Here is an 18533-nt window from a genome sequence, read left to right as displayed (position 1 = left end):
CCACTGTCTGCTACGTTGTCTTTTTTCTTTAACGGAAAGAAAGGGTGTGGGGTGTAGATATCGTAAGTCTGGAGTCACGTCCCGCTGACCATAAGCCAGTAGATATGTTAGCTGCTCCAAATGTAGACTAAAGACGCATCTTCGTCTTGCTGTTCGGCCCGTACAGTCCAAAGATGTTGGAAATGTCAGTATAATCTTTTGGACCTTGGGGGACAAATAGAGTGCCTTAAAGGACCCGTGGATATGGGCAGGAATGAGGAGATGGAGGGGAGGTGGCAACTTAAGATGTCTACAGGAGCCTAGTAGGCAATATAAATAAACAGTGAATGTAAAGTAAAAGAAGGGGTGCAAACTGGCTGTAAGATGGTCGCTGGTGACCAACCAGCTTCCTCAGTGATGAGAAGTAGGGAAGTTACGGGTTCTGTGAGAATGACAGCCCAGGGTTGCAGGACTTAAATCTTTCAAATAAAATGGAAATCCTGACTTTTATGGGAGGTCTATTGATGCTTAAAATTTGGCAGCTAATTTGATTTTTTTTAAATGATTTGCAAGCAAGATGCAAACAGATGGCCAATGTGCAACCTCTATCATGAAGTCATGTGCTCCGTCAGCAGACATCTAGCAATGGTACCTGCGTGCCATCAGTCCCACCCAAAGTTATTCTGTCCCCTTCAGCTTAGTGCTAGGAGCCATTCAAGATGGGACAGCTACTGGCCAGACAGGCAGCGGAGCAGGAGTCAGCCCAGAGCCCATCCACGGCACATTGGCACTTGGGAGGGAGAGCAGCCTCAATTTGTTTTTTCCCCTGCTTCTCACTCCCCGAGGGACCCGGTGCACAGTGGGCTTGCTCCTGACCCTGGGCTCTTCAGTGTTCCTGTTGCTAATGGTCACACCAAGGTGGGGAAAGGAGAAGTGAATGGACTGGTTCACTGATACCTTTGAAAAAGTATCTTAAGTGGGAAAACAACATATTAGTCAGCTGCTCTATAAAGGGACTGAGTGAGGGGAAACTGATCTCCTTGTCTGGAGCCAGGATGGTTGAAAGTTGGCTGCCAAGACCTCAACCAGAAAAGGAACTTGACCACCTTGCTGACTTTGTTATTTTTTTTTTTTTTTGAGGAAGATTAGCCCTGAGCTAAGATCTGCTGCTAATCCTCCTCTTTTTGCTGAGGAAGACTGGCCCTGAGCTAACATCCATGCCCATCTTCCTCTACTTTATATGTGGGACGCCTACCACAGCATGGCTTGCCAAGCGGTGCCATGTCTGCACCCAGGATCCGAACTGGCAAACCCTGGGCCACCAAAGCGGAACGTGTGAACTTAACCACTGCACCACCAAGCTGGCCCCAGACCTTGTTATTTTTAAACGTATGTGCTGCCAGCTCACCCTCGCCAAAGTCCCATTCCTCACCAAAAACCCCCGTTGGGTGTGAACCTGATGTTTTTCTCCACAGTTCAGTCTTTACCTTCCACCTTTTTATAGTTTCCTAGTCCGGGTCTGTGATGTTAACGTTCTCCCACCTGATGAAGGAGGAAGTTTGCCTGCTCAGAAGGAAAAGTCATGCCCTTGTTTCATTGTAATTTAAGGTAAAATACTTCCCAAATCTGGATTATTTATTTAAAATATTGGTTCTCTGGCCTTACCTCTGGGCATTCCGACTCAAGGCTTGGGAATCTATTGTTTAAAATAAGAAAAAGAAAACTAGGTGTTTCAGATACAGCTAGCATGAACCAACCACTGGAGACTGTCGGACAGAACTGCCTCGGGCTTCCATCTAAACAGCCACAGGCCAGCTCCCTCAACCAGCTTGAGAACTGTGCTTTAAACGTTTCTCCTTTTTTTTCATAGAAAATATTGGTTTATTTATATCTAATAACTGAAAGACCAACTCTTTCTTTTTTAAAATGGTAACCTTATAAAAGTACTGAGAATGTTGTGAATCACATATCTGATAAGGGATTTGTATCCAGAATATATAAAGAACACTTACAAGCCAATAATAAAAAGACAACCCAATTAATAACTGGAAAAAGTACCTGAATAGACATTTCTCCATAGAAGACATACTATTGGCCAATAAGCACGTGAAAAGATGTTAACATCATTAGTCATCAGGAAAATGCAAAACCACAATGAGAATCACTTCTCACCCACTAGGCAGGCTATAATCAAAAAGGCAGATGATAACAAGGGTCATCAGGGATGTGGAGAAATTGGAACGCTCACACACTATTAGCAGGAATGTAAAATGGTGCAGGGGGCCGCCCCGAGGCCGAGTGGTTAAGTTCGCACACCCTGCTTTGACAGCCCAAGGTTTCACCAGTTTGGATCCTGGGCGCCGACATGGCATCACTCATCAGGCCATGTTGAGGCAGTGTCCCACATGCCACAACTAGAAGGACCCACAACGAAGAATATACAACTATGTACCGGGGGGCTTTGGGGAGAAAAAGGAAAAAAAAATAAAATCTTTAAAAAAAAAAAACCTGCAAACAGTTCAGATGTTCTTCAACGAGTGACTAGTTACACAAACTGTGGTACATATATGCCATGGAATTCTATTCAGTAATAAAACGTATACATGTTGATAGAAACAACAACCTGGATGTGTCTCTGGCAAATCATGTTGAGTAAAAAACACCGGTTCTAAAAGTTAGAGACTATGATTCTGTTATATAGCTTTTTCCTTTTTTTTTCCTTTCTTGATGAAGAAGACTGACCCTGACCTGACCTCTGTCCTGTCTTCCTCTAGTTTTTGTATGTGGGATGCCGCCATAGCATGGCTTGATGAGCAGCATGTAGGTCCGAACCTGGGATCCAAACCCGCGAACCCCAGGCCGCTGAAGCAGAGCATGCGATCTTAACTACTACACCACCAGGCTGGCCCCAACATATAACAGTTTTGAAATGACCACCTTTTAGAAATGGAGAACAGATTAGCAGTTGCCAGGGGTTATAGCAGGGAGGCCTTGCTGGAGGGAGGTGAGTGTGATCGTAGCAGGGCATCGGGACGGATCCTTGTGATGGAAATGTTCAGTATCTGTCTATGGTGTGGATGTATAAACCCTATACATGTGATTAAATCGTATAGAACTAAATACACACCAAAAAATGACTACAAGTGTAACTGAGGAAATTGAGTAAGATCAGCGGGCCGTGTCTTGTACCACAGTTTTGCAAAATGTCTCCATTGAGGGTAAATAGTACACAGGATCTCTTCATGTTATTTCTTGTAACTGCATGTGAACCTTCAGAGATCTCAATAAAAATTTCAGTTAAAAAAAAAATTATGGGTTTCTGTGGCATCCCCTTTGTTTCTTCATCAGTGAGGATCTGTGATGTGTGGAGAGGTATATTTTCATAACACAGATGAGGACGTTGGAATGGCGAAGATTCTGTGACAACTTGCAAATGGCACTCAGCCAGGAACAGAAGCCAGCGCTCTGGACACCCATTCTTTCCTTCAACAAATATGTATATGAGTGACTGCAATGCCCCAGAATCTGTTCTAGAGTCTAGGCCCTGGGGTTATAGCCATGAACAGTAAGACCATTCTTCTCTCTTGTGGGAAAGACCACAGCTCAGAGAGGTAGGAAGGGTCCCTGATGGTCCTCAGTAAAAGAAACTCCAGTGTCACTGGCAGTGGGCCTGTGGGCGTCAAGGCAAACAGGGAGAGGGGGTAGGATAATGAGGCCCAATAGCTTTTTTTTTGGCCCCTTCCAGCAGGACTGGCAAAGATGCCAAATCTCCTAATATTCCTCCTAGGAGGAAGGAGGAGTGTTTGGCTTGGCTGAGAGGCCAAACACGGGCGGGCTGGGCGCCAGGCTGGCTCAGGGCATTGCTGTCGCGCTGAGGATTTAGGAAGCTAGAGTCGTCCAAGATTGACGCCCTCGGAAAACTACAACTCCCAGCTTGTGCCGCGTCACGCCCCAGTCCTGGCGGTCATGTGATCGCTGTTCACGTGTCCCCGCAGCCGGCTCGGGAATGAAGCACCGTAGGTGGGTGGCAGGAGCTAGAGGCGGTGGAGGGTGGAAGCGTTAGGTCCCCGGGTCCCCAGAGCCCCCACCGCGGCGAAGCCTGCCCACTCCCTACGGGGCTCCGGAGCCCCGCGTCCCCGGCTTCACGCTCGGCTCTGCTGAGCCGGCTCCGCCGCGCCTTAGTCCGGACTGTCTTCGCCTAGTCCTAGGCCGGGATCGAATCCCAGAGCCCCTCCCCAGCTCACCCCACAGCAGCTCACTCCCTCGCTGAAGGCCTGGGGATCGTCACCCCCGCCCCGGATGTGCCCTGGTCCAGCTCCCGAGGCAGCCCACCCCTCGTATTTCTGAGATCCAGCCCCAGGCTGGACTGGGAACCCACTCCCATCTGAGGGGCCTGCCGTAATGGCTTCAGCTCTGGCCTGAGCATATGGATGTCAGGCTTCTGGTTCTGGCTCTGCCCCCTAGCCACTGTGACATTAGTCTAACCTCTCTCTGCCTCAGCCTGTTCCCTATCTGATCTGTTGCTCTGTTCTAGGAGTTGAGTCAGAGCTGCTCAGTTCCCTTCACTCTGCTGACCAGCACAGAAACAGCCCAAACTCTTCTCTCTGCTGACAGCAGATTTTAGGTAAAGTCTTGAGAAAGAAGAAATCGGGGCTGGAGAGGAAAGCGGGAAGAATCAGATCTCAGATCTCTGGAGAGAAGGAGCTGTGAGGAGCAGCCCCACCTCCACCATAACAGACAGGTGGAAAGAGCAGGTAAGCTGGGGCGATGGAGCTGAGGAAGGGGCGCGAAGGGGAGGCTGAGAGATCCCGGACCGCGCAGAGCTCTCTGCATCCGAGCTGTGAGCAGGGTGGAGGGGGAGGCCTCACAGCTCCGGCAGCGCTAACTTTGCAGGGCTCTCTGGAGCTGCGCTGGAAGCCTGCGAGCCCGAGACTCGGCCTCCACCACCCACTGCTTTGGGTTTTGTGCTGAGCTGTCAGCTGGGTGGCAGGTTGCGTAAGAAGCAGGGCTGTGACTGATCTTTCTGGACTTGGAGCCAGCAGAGAGGTATTCCTTCTGGAGCTGTGTCTCCTGGTTGCATGCCTGGTGACAGATGTTTGAGATCCTCTGGCCTCTCCCTTTTCCCTCACACGAGTGTACGGTTCCCAGCTTGGTTCGACGATCACCGGGAGGAGCAATGGGAAGCATCTGACTACCCAGGAAGCTCCATGAGCCGTTCTGCACCCCCCAGAGGATGCCTCTGTGGTGGGCTCTGGTTAGGTCAGTGCTTTTGGCTGAATCCGGTCAGTCCCCTTTGCTTCCCCTGAGCTAGAGAATAACCCAGGGAGGGATGAGTAAAGAGTCAAATGCAGAGTTTTGTATGAACACCCTGAGCTCAGGACTTAGGAAGGAGGAGACTCTGGGAAAGGAAGCTGTGGAAGATTGCACCCACTTGGGTCGTGACTAGCCATCAGCAGCCTCTGGGGAAGGCAGAGCCTGGCTCCTCACGGCCCCCTCAGCCCCTGGTCTTTCAATCTGGCTTTCATGTTGCTCTTCCATTAGCTACCCCAGTGCCTTTGCACCTGGCCAATCGCACCAGGCCCTGGTTTTGATCACTATTCTCCTCTCTGCTTGCTTAGGGATGAGGATTCTTAGGCATAGTGGATAGCAGCATGGGAAAGGGCGTTTGCAAACATTAACGGTAGCAATGACCATTATTGAGTGCTAAAGCCTTACTAATATGAACACACTCTTCATAGTAACTTATGATGTAAAGTCTTAGAGAGGTGAAGTGACTTGACCAAGGTCACATAGCTAGGAAGTGGAGGAGTCAGCCTTCTGACTTCAGAGTCTAATCAGAGCCCCAGGTCACGGCCACTCCCTGCTCAGGGCTGCTCCCGATCTGAGGGTGAACTTGACTCTGGAAGGCTGCCCTTTCTCTTGAGGGTCTCAGGCTGTGAACTGAACCTGAGAACACTGAAGGCCATTTTTCGGGGCTGAGCTCCTCAGAGCATCTCAGGGTTCTGGGAAGAGGACCAAAGAAGAGAGCCAAAGAAGAAGCTGTAACTCACCTGTGTTTCCCCAGAGAGGGAAGAGAATCGACCAGGTGACAAGCTTGTTATCTGAGTTCAGCCCTGCCCAAGGTCTCATCTTGGGCCCAGGAGTGGGGCAAATACAAACAGATGGATGCTGGAGGGTCGGACAGGCCTGAGTAGAGTCCCAGCTGCACCGCTGACCGCTGTACGACCAGGGGTAGAGCGCCTAATCCCCCGGGATTCATTTCCTTCCTTCATAAAGGGGTGATATCATGCCCACCTTTTAGGGCTACATTGAGTATTTTAGATAAAGCATTCCATAGCTGCAGCAATGGCAGTTAATGGTAACAATAAACACCACACGTGTGGCCTCAGAGCCTTGCAGTCTAGCCTAGGAGACCAGTGCTGGCCATGCTGGGCCCCAGGGTGGCTCCAGAAGATCTCAGTGAGCATCCAAGGAAAGGGGAAGAAGTGGGACCTGAAAGGGAGGCTGGCAGAGGGGCTGGGAGCATTCCAAGAACAGGACTGATAGCTGCTCTCCTGAGGACGCAAGCATGACAAGCATGTGGGGAGGGGGTTGTCATGCTGGAGAAGAGTGAGAATTTCGAAGGGCTTTGAAAGCTATGTGGAATTTAGACTCTTGGCCAGAGGCAAGTATGCTGGGCTGTAATCCATGGAAACCCTGAGTGAGTTTCTGGATGAGGGCTGTTCTTGGGACCCTGTGGTCTGGGAAGCCAGGCAGATCTGGATCCAAATCCTGCTCTGCCACTTTCTAATAATGTGACACCGGGTAGTGATTTGATCTCTCTGAACCTTATGACCATGAAGCTATCACAAGGACTAAAGAGATAAGATACATCCCTGACATTCCTGCCCGATGCATGTCCTCTCTCTAGTGCTGACATGTTAGTTCCCCTCTCTTTTATGTTTATATCTTATTGACCATACAGGTCTGTAAGCCTGAAGCCAACAGGATTTGCATCTGAAATATGTCTGTCTCTGCCACCCCACACTATGGCGCCCAACGCAGTGTCGGCACAGAGGCACACCTGCGTTTGAATCCCAGCCGTGTGATCTTGGGAAAGTTGTTTCACCTTCTGTGCCCACCTTTCTGTGCCCACCTCAGGATCACAGTGGTGCCTGCCTTTCCTGTCTAGGTTGAGAAGAGCCAGAGCACACAGGCCTCCCAGGATAACAGCCTTCAACAGGCTGGTGCTGCCCTCCAGCTGCAGGTGTCCCCTCAGCCGCCCCAGGGATGTGGTGGTGAGGCAGAACCCGCAGACCCTGCCAGAAGAGGGCTCCCAGGGCCATGGCTCAGGTCAGCATCAACGCTGACCATGGCGAATGGAGTTTGAGCACGGACGCCGGGGAGCGGGCCCGCCTGCTGCAGAGTCCCTGTGTGGACACGGCCCCCAAGAGTGAGCGGGAGGCCTCTTCTGGGGATCTGGGCAGAGGCACCACTTCCACGCTTGGGGCCGTCTTCATCGTCGTCAATGCCTGCCTGGGTGCAGGGCTGCTGAACTTCCCAGCCGCCTTCAGTACTGCCGGGGGCGTGGCAGCCGGCGTCACGCTACAGATGGTGAGTGTGCTGGCTGGGAGGGCAGGATGCTGTGCAAGTGGTGGGTCTGCGGTTTTGCCTTGAAAGGGAGGCTGTGGATCAGGGATGGTCAATAGGAATGCTACCACTCTCCCCTCCCTCACACATGGCAGACACTAGCAGTCTATTCCAGCATTCTTTCCTCTGAGCCCAGAGGAGGCTTCCAAAGCCTTCCCAACAATCAGGGAAGTTTGGACATCAACTAGATATTTAATAATCTTGTGGTTATGTTTAAAAAGTGGGCCTGGGGCTGGCCGGGTGGCCCAGCGGTTAAGTGCGCACGTTCCGCTTCAGAGGCCTGGGGTTCACCAGTTCGGATCCCAGGTGTGGACATGGCACCGCTTGACAAGCCATGCTGTGGCACGCGTCCCACATATAAAGTAGAGGAAGATGGGCACGGATGTGAGCTCAGGGCCAGTCTTCCTCAGCAAAAAAAAGAGGAGGATTGGCAGCAGTTAGCTCAGGGCTAATCTTAATCAAAAAAAAAAAAAAAAAAGTGGACCCTTGGGGCCAGCCCCGTGGCCGAGTGTTTAAGTTCATGCACTCTGCTTCGGCGGCCCAGGGTTTTGCCGGTTTGGATCCTGGGCGCGGACATGGCACCGCTCATCAGGCCACACTGAGGCAGCGTCCCATATGCCACAACTAGAAGGACCCACAACTAAAATATGCAACTATGTACTGGGAGGCTTTGGGGAGAAAAAGGAAAAGATAAAAATCTTTAAAAAGTGGGCCCTTATCTTTTAGAACTGCCTGCCAAAATATATAAGGATGGAATATATGATAGCGTATATTTTCTTAAAATAATCCAGAGTGGGAGAAGGAATAGATGAAACAAGATTGGCCATGAATTGATCCTTCTTGAAGCTGAGTGTTCGGTACCTGGGGCTCTGTTACACTGTTCTGTCTACTTTTGTCCTCATCTCTCTACTAAATTTGAAATTTTCCACAAAACTTCTTTTGTTTTTAAACAAAGTCTCCCCTCCACAGCCTCCAGTAATCTGTTAAAATTGCCCTGCAAGATGAGACTGATTTGCCAGCCGGCTTTGGGCACTGGCCCAGGAAGCGCGGAGCGAGCCAGGCTGCGATTCGCTGCCAAGCCTTTCCCACACTCTTGCTCTGCCCCTGCCTGCAGGGCATGCTGGTTTTCATCATCAGCGGCCTCGTCATCCTGGCCTACTGCTCCCAGGCGAGCAACGAGAGGACCTACCAGGAGGTGGTGTGGGCTGTGTGTGGCAAGCTGACGGGCGTGCTGTGCGAGGGGGCCATTGCCACCTACACCTTTGGCACCTGCATCGCCTTCCTCATCATCATCGGGGACCAACAGGACAAGAGTGAGGTTCCCCCTCAGCACCTGCCTCGTCCCTCCCCTGCAGCCCTGGGGGTCCTGGGGGGAGGGAAGGGGCATGGAACACCTGCCCACGGCCTGGCTTGGGCCCGGCATCCACCTGGGAATCCTCCCTCCAGGCCGCTGGGCCCATTAGACAGATGGAGGTCCTGAGACCCAAAAAATAGGACGGCCACACCCTGCAGGAGCCTGGCATGACATTCCCTCCTTCCTCCCTGTGCAGTTATAGCTGTGATGGCAAAGGAGCCTGAGGGGGCCCACGGCAGCCCCTGGTACGCAGACCGCAAGTTCACCATCAGCCTCACTGCCTTCCTCTTCATCCTGCCCCTTTCCATCCCCAGGGAGATCGGCTTCCAGAAGTATGCCAGGTTCGGAGGCCCCACCCCAGCCTGAACCGGACAGAAGCTCTAGTCACAGGCAGCGAGAGACCCGAGGGCTGCTGGGGAACCCCTCCCCTTCTTGACACCCCAAATCTGGGGCGGCAAGAGTGGGCAAGGCAGGGCGGACCATGGCTTGCAGGGTTTCTGGCATAAGACTTCCTTTGGTGTGAGCAACAAGGGGGTCAGCGGCCCTTTGCATCAGTGAGAGATTCAGTTCTAAATGCCCTTGTCAAAGATGGGATGGGCGACAATCAGTGTGGAGGCAGCCACCTGGCCTGGGCTTTGGCTTTCCCTGGGAGAATGGGAGTTTTGATCATTTGGGATTGTTAGCCAGGCAGCATCTTCCATGCAGCTTGGGATGAAGGGAAAGGACTGGCTTCTCGGCTCAGGGTCGGAACAGCTGTGGGATTCTAGGCTGTTTCCTGTGATCTGTAATTGAAGGGTCCTGCTCAGCTTTCTCCACGGTTCCCTTTGATGTTGACATTCCAGTATTTGTACCCTCTTACCTCCAGCATCTCCTAGTTCTCAAAGGCTCTGTCTGCAGCCCTCGCCCAGTCTGGGCTGCTCTGATTGAAGTAACACATGTGCTTTGAAGCCCAGCCCCCCACCGTGGCCTCTGAGCCATGGAGCTGAACCAGCGCATTTCCTGATGGCCACGAATGTCACTGTCGTTCCCTGTTGGCGTCCAGCTCCCTCCTAGCTGTGGCTGGTTTCTCCAAAATTTATTTCTCATGCTTTTCTTGAGTGTTTGTCTAGAATAGTCTCCCAATTCGTTCAGTAGACACTTGTGGTGTCCCTGGAGCTGAGGATGGATGCCCCTGGGGATGGAGTCAGAGAAAAGGCAGCTGGGGCTGGGGAAAAGGAAGTCCGTCCCTCTCTCCCCACAGCTTCCTGAGTGTCGTGGGCACCTGGTACGTCACTGCCATCATTATCATCAAATACATCTGGCCAGATAAAGAGATGACCCCGGGGGACATCCTGACCAGGTGGGTGAGGGCCCCCAGGAGACACAAGGGATAGAAGCCGCCACCTGGGCCCAGGAGGTGCTGGGTCGGGCATCAAAAGGCCACACCGGTGCTCTTGGCAAGCCTCATTAGCTCATCAGCGCTTGAGTCATTGGTCACTGTAGGAAGGAGGTGAGAGATCCTCATCTCTTCTTACTGGAGGGAAGAGTGAGAGGCAGAGATGCCGAGACTTTACCACTAACTCCAGCAGATGGGCTAACGTGGGACCAGGCTTCAGGTCGTGGAGACTGCCGGGTGGAATTGCACATTTCTCCAACTTGTACTTACCTGTAATTTCTGTATCTTCTGCATGAGGATGAATTGGTTTTTTTATTTTTTTTTTAAAGTTTCCTTTTTTTGAAAGGAAGAAACCAGAAAAGCAAAAGCCCCAGTGCAGGAGCCAGAAATTCTGGATTTTCGGTCCCAGGAGGGCCTTCCAGAGCCTCCGTTTACTGACCTGTGAAATGGAGATAGGTCCTCGCCCGGTTCCCAGACTTGTGTGGGTTGAGTGTAGAATGCTGGTTGGTGGAGGCCGTGGTGGGCTGAGTGAATAGGAGGGGCACGGGGGTGGTGGGTGGCTCTGGGGGGCTCACAGGCGACAGATTCCTATGTGTCTGTCCACAGGCCAGCTTCCTGGATAGCTGTGTTCAACGCCATGCCCACCATCTGCTTCGGATTTCAGGTGCCAGTTGCGGTCCCCTTAGCTCCCTCCCCTCCCTGGGAACCCACGTTACAGGCAGGATGGGGGGGATCCTGGAAGGAAGGGTGGAGTGGGGGCCCCGGGACTTGCTCCTTATTCCTGGAAACTGGGGTGAGGTCACCTCCCCGCCATGACCCTACCCTCCACCCTGACAGTGCCACGTGAGCAGTGTGCCCGTCTTCAACAGCATGCGGCAGCCTGAGGTGAAGACCTGGGGCGGTGTGGTGACGGCTGCCATGGTCATCGCCCTCGCTGTCTACATGGGCACAGGTGGGTGCTCCCCCCCAAGGGCTGGGGTTGGAGTGCTCCCACTTTTCCTCATCGTCCCCAAGTCCTCTGGCCCAGCTTTCCTGGGGACAGCGCTGCACTCCCAGCACCTCAAACATTCTGTGGGCATTGGCTTCACTTTGGGCTGCCGTGCGCCTCCTCCTGCCCAAACGAGAGAGCTGTGTCCATCCATTCATTCAGCTGCTCTCAACTGGTGCCTAGAGAGTGCCAGGAACTGTTCTCAGCATGGGGGGTGCCGTGGAGATGGACGGACCTGGTCCCGCCCTCACAGAATCGACGGTCTAGAGAGACAGTCCTACAAGAGTAAACCAGGGGTCCGTAAGGGATTCCGACACACTGGTGAGTGCCATGGTGACAGTGAAACAGAGGAGCTGTGAGGGGATATGGGAGGACGTGGCTTTGGGAAGTGGTTCACAGAAGGCTCCCCTCTGAGGAGTTGGCATTTGGGAAGGAGCTAGAATCTCAATCACTGGGGCAACAGCGTTCCAGACGGAGGAAGCAGAAAATGCCAGACAGGGACAGAATGATCTGTGTAGCTGGAGTGGAGTGAGTCAGGGCAGATGACAGCAGTGAGGCCCTACAGGGAACAGGGCCAGATCCTGTTGGCCTTGAGGACTGCTGGGAGCCAGAGGCAGCGTTTCACGCAGGGGCAGGCTCAGCGGAAGGTGGCTGTGGGTGCTGGGTGGAGGACGGTTTGGGTGAGGGAGCCGGCCTGGGAGACCAGGAAGAATGGCCCTGTGACTCCTTCCACAGATGGTTCTCGGGGCCCACACTGTTCCACCTCTGAAGACACAGCCAGGAACAGGAGAGGCAAATAGGCAGAATCCCTCTTCCCCTGGGGTTTGTGTTCTGGTTAGGGAGACAGATAATAAACAAATTTAAAAAAAAATCAGAGAGAGAGGAGCGCTGTGAAGGAACCGACAAAGCGATGTGAGAGAGTGCCTGGGGTGGGGTTGTTGTGGGGGGCTGGGCGGGGAGGGGTTCTCTGAGGAGAGGACATCTGGGCTGAGACCTGGATGATGAGAAGATGGCGGTGTGAAGAGCTGGGTGGACAGAATGTTCATGCAGAAGCTGTGAGACAGGAATGTGCGGCGCGAGTTCAAGATCAGAAAGGGTGGCGGTGTTGGGGCGGGGCATGTGAGGACTCAGGGATGGAGGCTTCTGATCCCAGCCCCCCGACACTCTAAGCCTCAGTATGAGCCTCCAGCGCCCTGCCCCTCTGATGCTGCACCTAGGAGTGGACGGTCCATCCCCTTACCCTCCCAGGCTTGCCCTGACCCAGCCCTCCTGTCCATGCCCTCAGGCATCTGTGGCTTCCTGACCTTTGGAGCTGCTGTGGACCCCGACGTGCTCCTCTCCTACCCCTCGGAGGACATGGCTGTGGCCGTTGCCCGCGCCTTCATCATCCTGAGCGTGCTCACCTCCTACCCCATCCTGCACTTCTGTGGGCGGTGAGAGCCCGCCCCACCTGGCTGGGGTGCTCCCTCTCCCCAGGGCCCCTCAGAGCCCCTAAAAGCCCTTTGAACATGGTCCTTTGGCCTTGTGTGGAACTCATTTTGTAGAAGGGAAGACTGAAGCCCGTAGGAAAGAGTCAGTGCCTAGAATGGCTCTGCAAGTACCCCCAGCTGGGTCTTAGGGGCCCCCCTTGTCCCAGGGTCCCCAGAACATTCTGTGAGTCCTCTAAGAACCTCTAGCCCAGATCCTTTCCTGAACACCCAGCCTTCTGGGTACCCCAGGCCCTTCCTTTTCAGGAGAATGATAGTACCAGTTGCCCTGGGTGAGCCCTCCCGGGCCAGGCAAGGAGCTAAACCCTTCACATTCACCGTGTCCTGCAGTCCCCATGGGGACCCTGGAAGAGTGTGGCTAGGCCCATTTTGTAGAAAAGGAAACAGGCTCAGGGACCAGGGCCTTACCCACAATCTACCTGGTCGGGGGCCTGGCTCCGCAAGCTGGAGGTGGGGGCCGTGAGCAGGGGTGCCTCTGACACCTCTCCCCATGGGCAGGGCGGTGGTCGAAGGCCTGTGGCTGCGCTACCAGGGGATGCCGGTGGAAGAGGACGTGGGGCGTGAGCGGCGGCGGCGGGTGCTGCAGACGCTGGTCTGGTTCCTGCTCACGCTGCTGCTGGCACTCTTCATCCCTGACATCGGCAAGGTCATCTCAGTCATCGGAGGCCTGGCCGCCTGCTTCATCTTCGTCTTCCCAGGTGCGGCCCCCTGGTGCCCTGCAGCCCTGACTCCCAGGGCGTCCCAGCCTGAGCTCCTCACTTGCTCACCTGCCAGGGAGTGTAACCACCCAGATTTGGTGTTCACCCACCTCAGGTTCTGTGCCAACCCCTGTGCATGCATCACCTCCTGAAAAGGTGTAGCTATGATCTTCGTTTTACGGAGGAGAAGATGTGGGGTTCAGAGAGGGTAACAGACTTTCCTGGAGGTGAACAAACTCAGCTCATGAGTAACAGAACCTTTTCAAACCCGAGTCAGTCCAGGTCCGCAGCCTGTTCTCTTAACCCTTCACTCAAGTGTCTGTTGCTCCCTGACTATCAGGAATCCAGCTGGTTCAGTCCCCAGAGGGCAGTGGGGCCTGGTGGCAGCACCCTGATGCAAAAACCGGGAGACCTTAGTTTCAGACACGGTTTGCCACCAGGTGCCTGGGAAATCATCCCGTCTGCCAGCCATGAGTTCCGCCTACCCCCAGCTCATTTCTATCCAGGAGACAACCTTGCAAGCCCTGGCCACTGGAGCAAGGGGGCCACATCTACTCAGAAGGGCCTGGGCAGGGTCTTGCTGCCAGTGCTGCCCCTTTAGCTCTGAGTCTTGCATGCAGCCCCGGGGTGCCTGTCAGATGCTGGCCTCTCCTGGGAGAGCAGAGGCCAGGCCTCCAGCTGGGGGGGAAGGGGGGTCAGAGATGGAATATCTGAAGAGTAAACAAAGGCCTTTTTCCATCTCCCACCACTGCCTCTTGGTGAGAGGGGAGGCTGGGCTGAGGGAGGGAGCCCACCCGAGGTCTCAGGGCCACCCCTTCTCTTCCAGGGCTGTGCCTCATTCAAGCCAAACTCTCTGAGATGGAGGAAGTCAAGCCAGCCAGGTAAAGCAGGGCTCAGTCCCTGGTCTTGGGGAGATGCTGGGGGCAGGAAGATTAAAATGCACAGGGGCCGGGAGCTACCCTCAGCCGCAGGTGAGGCTATGGGTTAATTAATCACCCTCTGGGCGCAGCAAGGGAGGCCCCACGCCCAGTACTGGCCTTGCTCCGGGAGTGACCAGCTCTGCCTGCCTCTCGGCTTGAGTGTTGCTAGATTACACAGCTTCCAGGAGACTGTGTACTTTGAAAAACATGCGTTTCAAAATTCTTTTTTCAAATGGGTAACACGCGCTAGTTGTAACAGTTTATATACTACGGAAGGACTTTAAAGAGTGGGAGACCCTCTTCCGCCACAGCCCGCCCCCACCACATCCCTTCTCCTGAGAGAGCTCCAGGTCCTCAGCGCTGTCCGTGCCCTTCTAGACTGTTTCTGTGCGTGCACACGTCTGTGTACACATCGCTATGCATGTGTACGCACAAACACACGGGGTCTTGTGCCCAGTTTGGTTTTATCAAAAATGGTTCTATGCCAGACACACTTTTCTGCCACTTGCTTTTTTTCACTTCCTTTTTTTCCCTTGCTTTTTTCCACTGGGGATCACTCTATGTCAGCATAAGAAGGCCACTTCTTCCTTTTTGAATGGCCGCAGAATTTTCTGTTGTATGAATGTGTGCTGAATGTGAACACTCTTATACATACACAGCGTGGCACACCTGTTCGAGGATCTTGATAGGAGATTCTTAGAGGCAAATTGCTAGGTCCAAGGGCATGCCCATTTTTACTTTGGCACGGGGGTTCAAATTACCCTCCGAAAAGTACCAGAGTCCTAGCAGCAGTGAGTGAGCGTGCCCTGTTCCTCATACCCCTGCCAGCACTGTCTGTAACAGCCTTTTAAAATTTTGTTAGTCTGATGCATGCAAAACACTACATTGGGTTTTTCTGTCTTTTAAAGATTGGCACCTGAGCTAACCACTGTTCCCAGTCTTTTTTTTTTTTTCTGCTTTTTCTCCCCAAATCCCCCCAATACAGAGTTGTATATTTTAGTTGTGGGTCCTTCTAGTTGTGGCACTTAGGATGCTGCCCCAGCATGGCCTGACGAGCAGTGCCATGTCCATGCCCAGGATCCGAACCAGCAAAACCCTGGGCCACTGAAGCAGAGTGCATGAACTTAACCACTCAGCCACGGGGCTGGCCCCCACTACATTGTTCTAATATGTACATGTCCTTGAAGAGTAAAGAGGTTGAGAACAGGTTGCATGCTTTTCAAAAAAATTATCGTGCAAATAATACTCATTCATTATGGAAAACTTAAAAAATACAACAAGCCTAAGGAAGAAAATAAAAATCACTCAATCTCAATACCCAGTTATAACGCTCTTGCTATTTTTGATACGTATATATGCAGATGTCTGCTTTTTTTAAATGAAATGAATCACACTGCATGTGACCTGCTTTTTCCTGAACATCTTTCCATCAGGAGACATGCGTTCTAATCCTGGTGTTGCCCTTGGTGTGTTGTGACCAGACAGTTAATTCCATTGGGTCTTGGTCTCCTTACCTGTGGACTAGAGATCAGACACCTGGCCCCAAATACCTTTATCTGAAAAGTCCTTTAGAAATAGGAAATGCTCCACCCACAGAAGTGGTGTAAGTAATTTACGGTGATTAATTGATACAAGTATTGACGTCTGCAGAGTCATGGAGGGGTTGACTGACCAGGCCTCTCTCACCTTCTGCCCTATAGCTGGTGGGCGCTGGTCAGTTACGGAGTCCTCTTGGTCACCCTGGGAGCCTTCATCTTCGGCCAGACCACAGCCAATGCCATCTTTGTGGATCTCTTGGCATAACCACTGCCTCCCAAGGAACACGTGGCCTTTGCTGTTGGACCCAGCATCCCATCTCTTAGAGCTGCGGGGCCACCCTGAGTCCGGCATCCTTCCTCCCTACTGGTGGAGTGACATCTGGACATCCTTTTCCAGGGACAGTTCTGGGGTTAAATCAGGCCCCAACCTGTGGACAACTCAAACCCAGCTCCCTTCCTGTCTCCCCCATCCTGGCAGTGCCATAGGTGGTGGGAGGAGGTCTCATGTCACAGAGGAACCTTCCCCCTTCCTCCAACTCTCGACTTCTCCATGCCTGGAACCCGTGGGTGAAGAGGGCCAGGAGGTCTCAGCAGAAAGAACCCAGCCCGACCTCCCTCTGGAGAAAGGGTGGGCAAAGGGTCGTCCCCCCGAGAGCAGCCTGTCCTGAGTAGGGCTGTGCTCGTTACCCCCGGACACACTGCCTGCTCCAGTCTGTTGGCAGCCCAGCCAGCGGTGGCTTCCTCTGGGATCTGGCAAGTTCCAAAGGGAGCACTGAAGTCGTACAAATGCGCAGAGGCAAAGAGATCCATGCCTTGTCCACTCCCTCCTGGCACCCAGTGAGCCTGACAGCCCTCTCTCCCATGGCTAAGGGGCATTTCCAAGGCTTTGGGGCCTCACGCTGTCTCGTTCCCCTGACCTGAGGGTCCAGGCGTCCCCCTCCTCCGTCCCAACATCACCAAGTCTAATGTTTACAAACGGTGCCGGCCCAGCCTTGAGCCAGGGCCCAGGGGCCGTCCTGTGCCACCACGGTGCTGTGAGCACACCTCCGTGAGCTTTCCCCATGCGGGGAGTCTGCTTTTCTCTTCAGATTCCAGACGTGCCCCTCTCTTCCGAGGCATGAGGGTGGGTAATGGAAAAGGCTGGGAACCTTTCAGACCCGTGCAGGCTGGGCTGGTCAGGATCAAGGTGAACCTGTCTGACATCTGCGCTTTCACCCACTGCTTCTCTTCTCCTGCCCTGCCAGCCCTAGCAGCATGGTAGCCCAGAGAGAAAAAAGGCAGCCGAGTTGTCATTAACTGGGTGACGTCTGAGTGTAGCCACGCCAGCCTGGAAGTTTCCCTTCCACTGTGGATCTTGTCTGCTCCTTCCCGACTCCATCACTTCTTCACCCCCTCCCCCATTTCTCTATGTTGCTCAATCTCTCCTGTGCACATAAGTATGCAGGTGGGGGATTGCCAAACCCCATCGTGTCAGCTTCCTCAGCTCCACACATCCACCAGGCCTTCCTTCAGTGGCCTGTCGGTCACACTGAGGTCACACCCAGATTGTGCCCCAAGCAGGATGAGGAGGGACACTGTTCTCCCCGTTCTTGTTCCCATTTTCAATACCTTGGCCGCTCACTTCGGTCAACCCCAGGTACCAAATCAGGCTTCGTCCGCCTGGAGCACCAGTATTTCCCTGGCCCCTCCTGCCCAAACCTCTGTACCAGGGATGCAAGGGACCCCAGCCCAGCAGACCCCAACTCAGGGCAGTCGGATGTAAGAAGCAGAGGCTGGCTGGAGGCTGGAGAGGCCTCTGCTCAGTCCCCAGAATGGGCAACCTGCCTTTCCTCACGTCCCGTCTCGGCCCCCAGGGCCAGACCCACTCTGCTGTTTTCTCTCAGGCTGCTGCACAGCACCAGACCCTGCCAGCGCCCACGCCTGCCGAGGGTCGGAGAACGGCGGTCAGCAGGGCTGCACAGCCTCCTGATGCTGGGTTTCCGGGGTGGGGGGATATAGGGAGAGTCACTGCACAGAACTAGACCAGTCGGGAAAAAGCTGGAATCCGGCCTCTTGGCCTAACCTCAGGAGCCCCCTCCCTGCCAGGGCATTTTACTGTTTCTTTTCTATTTGTGCACATTCAGACTGGGGAGGATGGTTAATAAAAAAAGGGACTTGTGCTGCTGATCTGTGTGGCCTGTGTCTGGTTCTGGGGACAGGGTCCAGGCCACTGACAGGAAGAAGATGGTCTGGGGCAGAAATTGGGGGGAAGCGGGGGCCAAGGCCTTTTGTTTTTTTGGGTTTTGTTTTTTGTTTTGCTCCCCAAAGCCCCAGTACGTAGCTGTATCTTCTAGTTGTAAGTCCTTCTGGTTCTTCTATGTGAGCCGCTGCCACAGCACGGCTACTGACAGATGAGTATTGTGGTTCCACGCCTGGGAACCGAACCCAGGCTGCCAAAGTGGAGTGCACTGAACTTTAACCATAGGCCCTCAGGGCTGGCTCAGGCCTTTTAGCTTCATCATCTGTGCCCCTGATGTGGGAATGGGCCCCACCATGCTCCCTCTACCAAGACGGCAAGCGGTTCTT

At 53.4% G+C, this 18533-nt stretch overlaps 1 protein-coding gene across 3 annotated transcripts; it reads left to right on the top strand.

Annotated features, from left to right (window-relative positions):
• The first annotated feature begins 3947 nt into the window (after positions 1 to 3947).
• SLC38A7 (solute carrier family 38 member 7) lies at positions 3948 to 18133 on the top strand. 3 transcript variants are annotated; one of them, XM_070500560.1, is made up of 12 exons: positions 3948 to 3999; positions 4597 to 4733; positions 7151 to 7572; positions 8723 to 8921; positions 9159 to 9303; positions 10203 to 10301; positions 10944 to 11001; positions 11175 to 11289; positions 12611 to 12758; positions 13311 to 13510; positions 14337 to 14391; positions 16131 to 18133. In XM_070500560.1, exons 3-12 carry the CDS (start codon positions 7303 to 7305, stop codon positions 16231 to 16233), a joined length of 1392 nt encoding a protein of 463 aa, XP_070356661.1. In that variant the 5' UTR covers positions 3948 to 3999; positions 4597 to 4733; positions 7151 to 7302; the 3' UTR covers positions 16234 to 18133. The 3 variants fall into 3 exon arrangements, with proteins under 3 accessions (XP_070356661.1, XP_070356660.1, XP_070356662.1); XM_070500559.1 differs by having other exon boundaries at positions 3950 to 3999; positions 4514 to 4733; XM_070500561.1 differs by having other exon boundaries at positions 3950 to 3999; positions 4514 to 4733; positions 6944 to 7572.
• The last annotated feature ends 400 nt before the right edge of the window (positions 18134 to 18533 follow it).

This window comes from Equus asinus, chromosome 28, assembly GCF_041296235.1.
Source record: "Equus asinus isolate D_3611 breed Donkey chromosome 28, EquAss-T2T_v2, whole genome shotgun sequence".
Taxonomy (NCBI): Eukaryota; Metazoa; Chordata; class Mammalia; order Perissodactyla; family Equidae; genus Equus; species Equus asinus.
Note: the sequence above shows the minus strand (reverse complement) of the source record. Positions and strands in the feature narration are given on the sequence as shown.

Bases quoted from the DNA above. Each gene is read 5' to 3' on its own strand.
- SLC38A7 (XM_070500560.1), top strand. From the start codon at position 7,303: ATGGCTCAGGTCAGCATCAACGCTGACCATGGCGAATGGAGTTTGAGC. The intron at 8,922-9,158 runs GTGAGGTTCCCC...CTCCCTGTGCAG, and splicing joins CGGGGACCAACAGGACAAGA to TTATAGCTGTGATGGCAAAG. The intron at 9,304-10,202 runs GTTCGGAGGCCC...CTCTCCCCACAG, and splicing joins GGCTTCCAGAAGTATGCCAG to CTTCCTGAGTGTCGTGGGCA.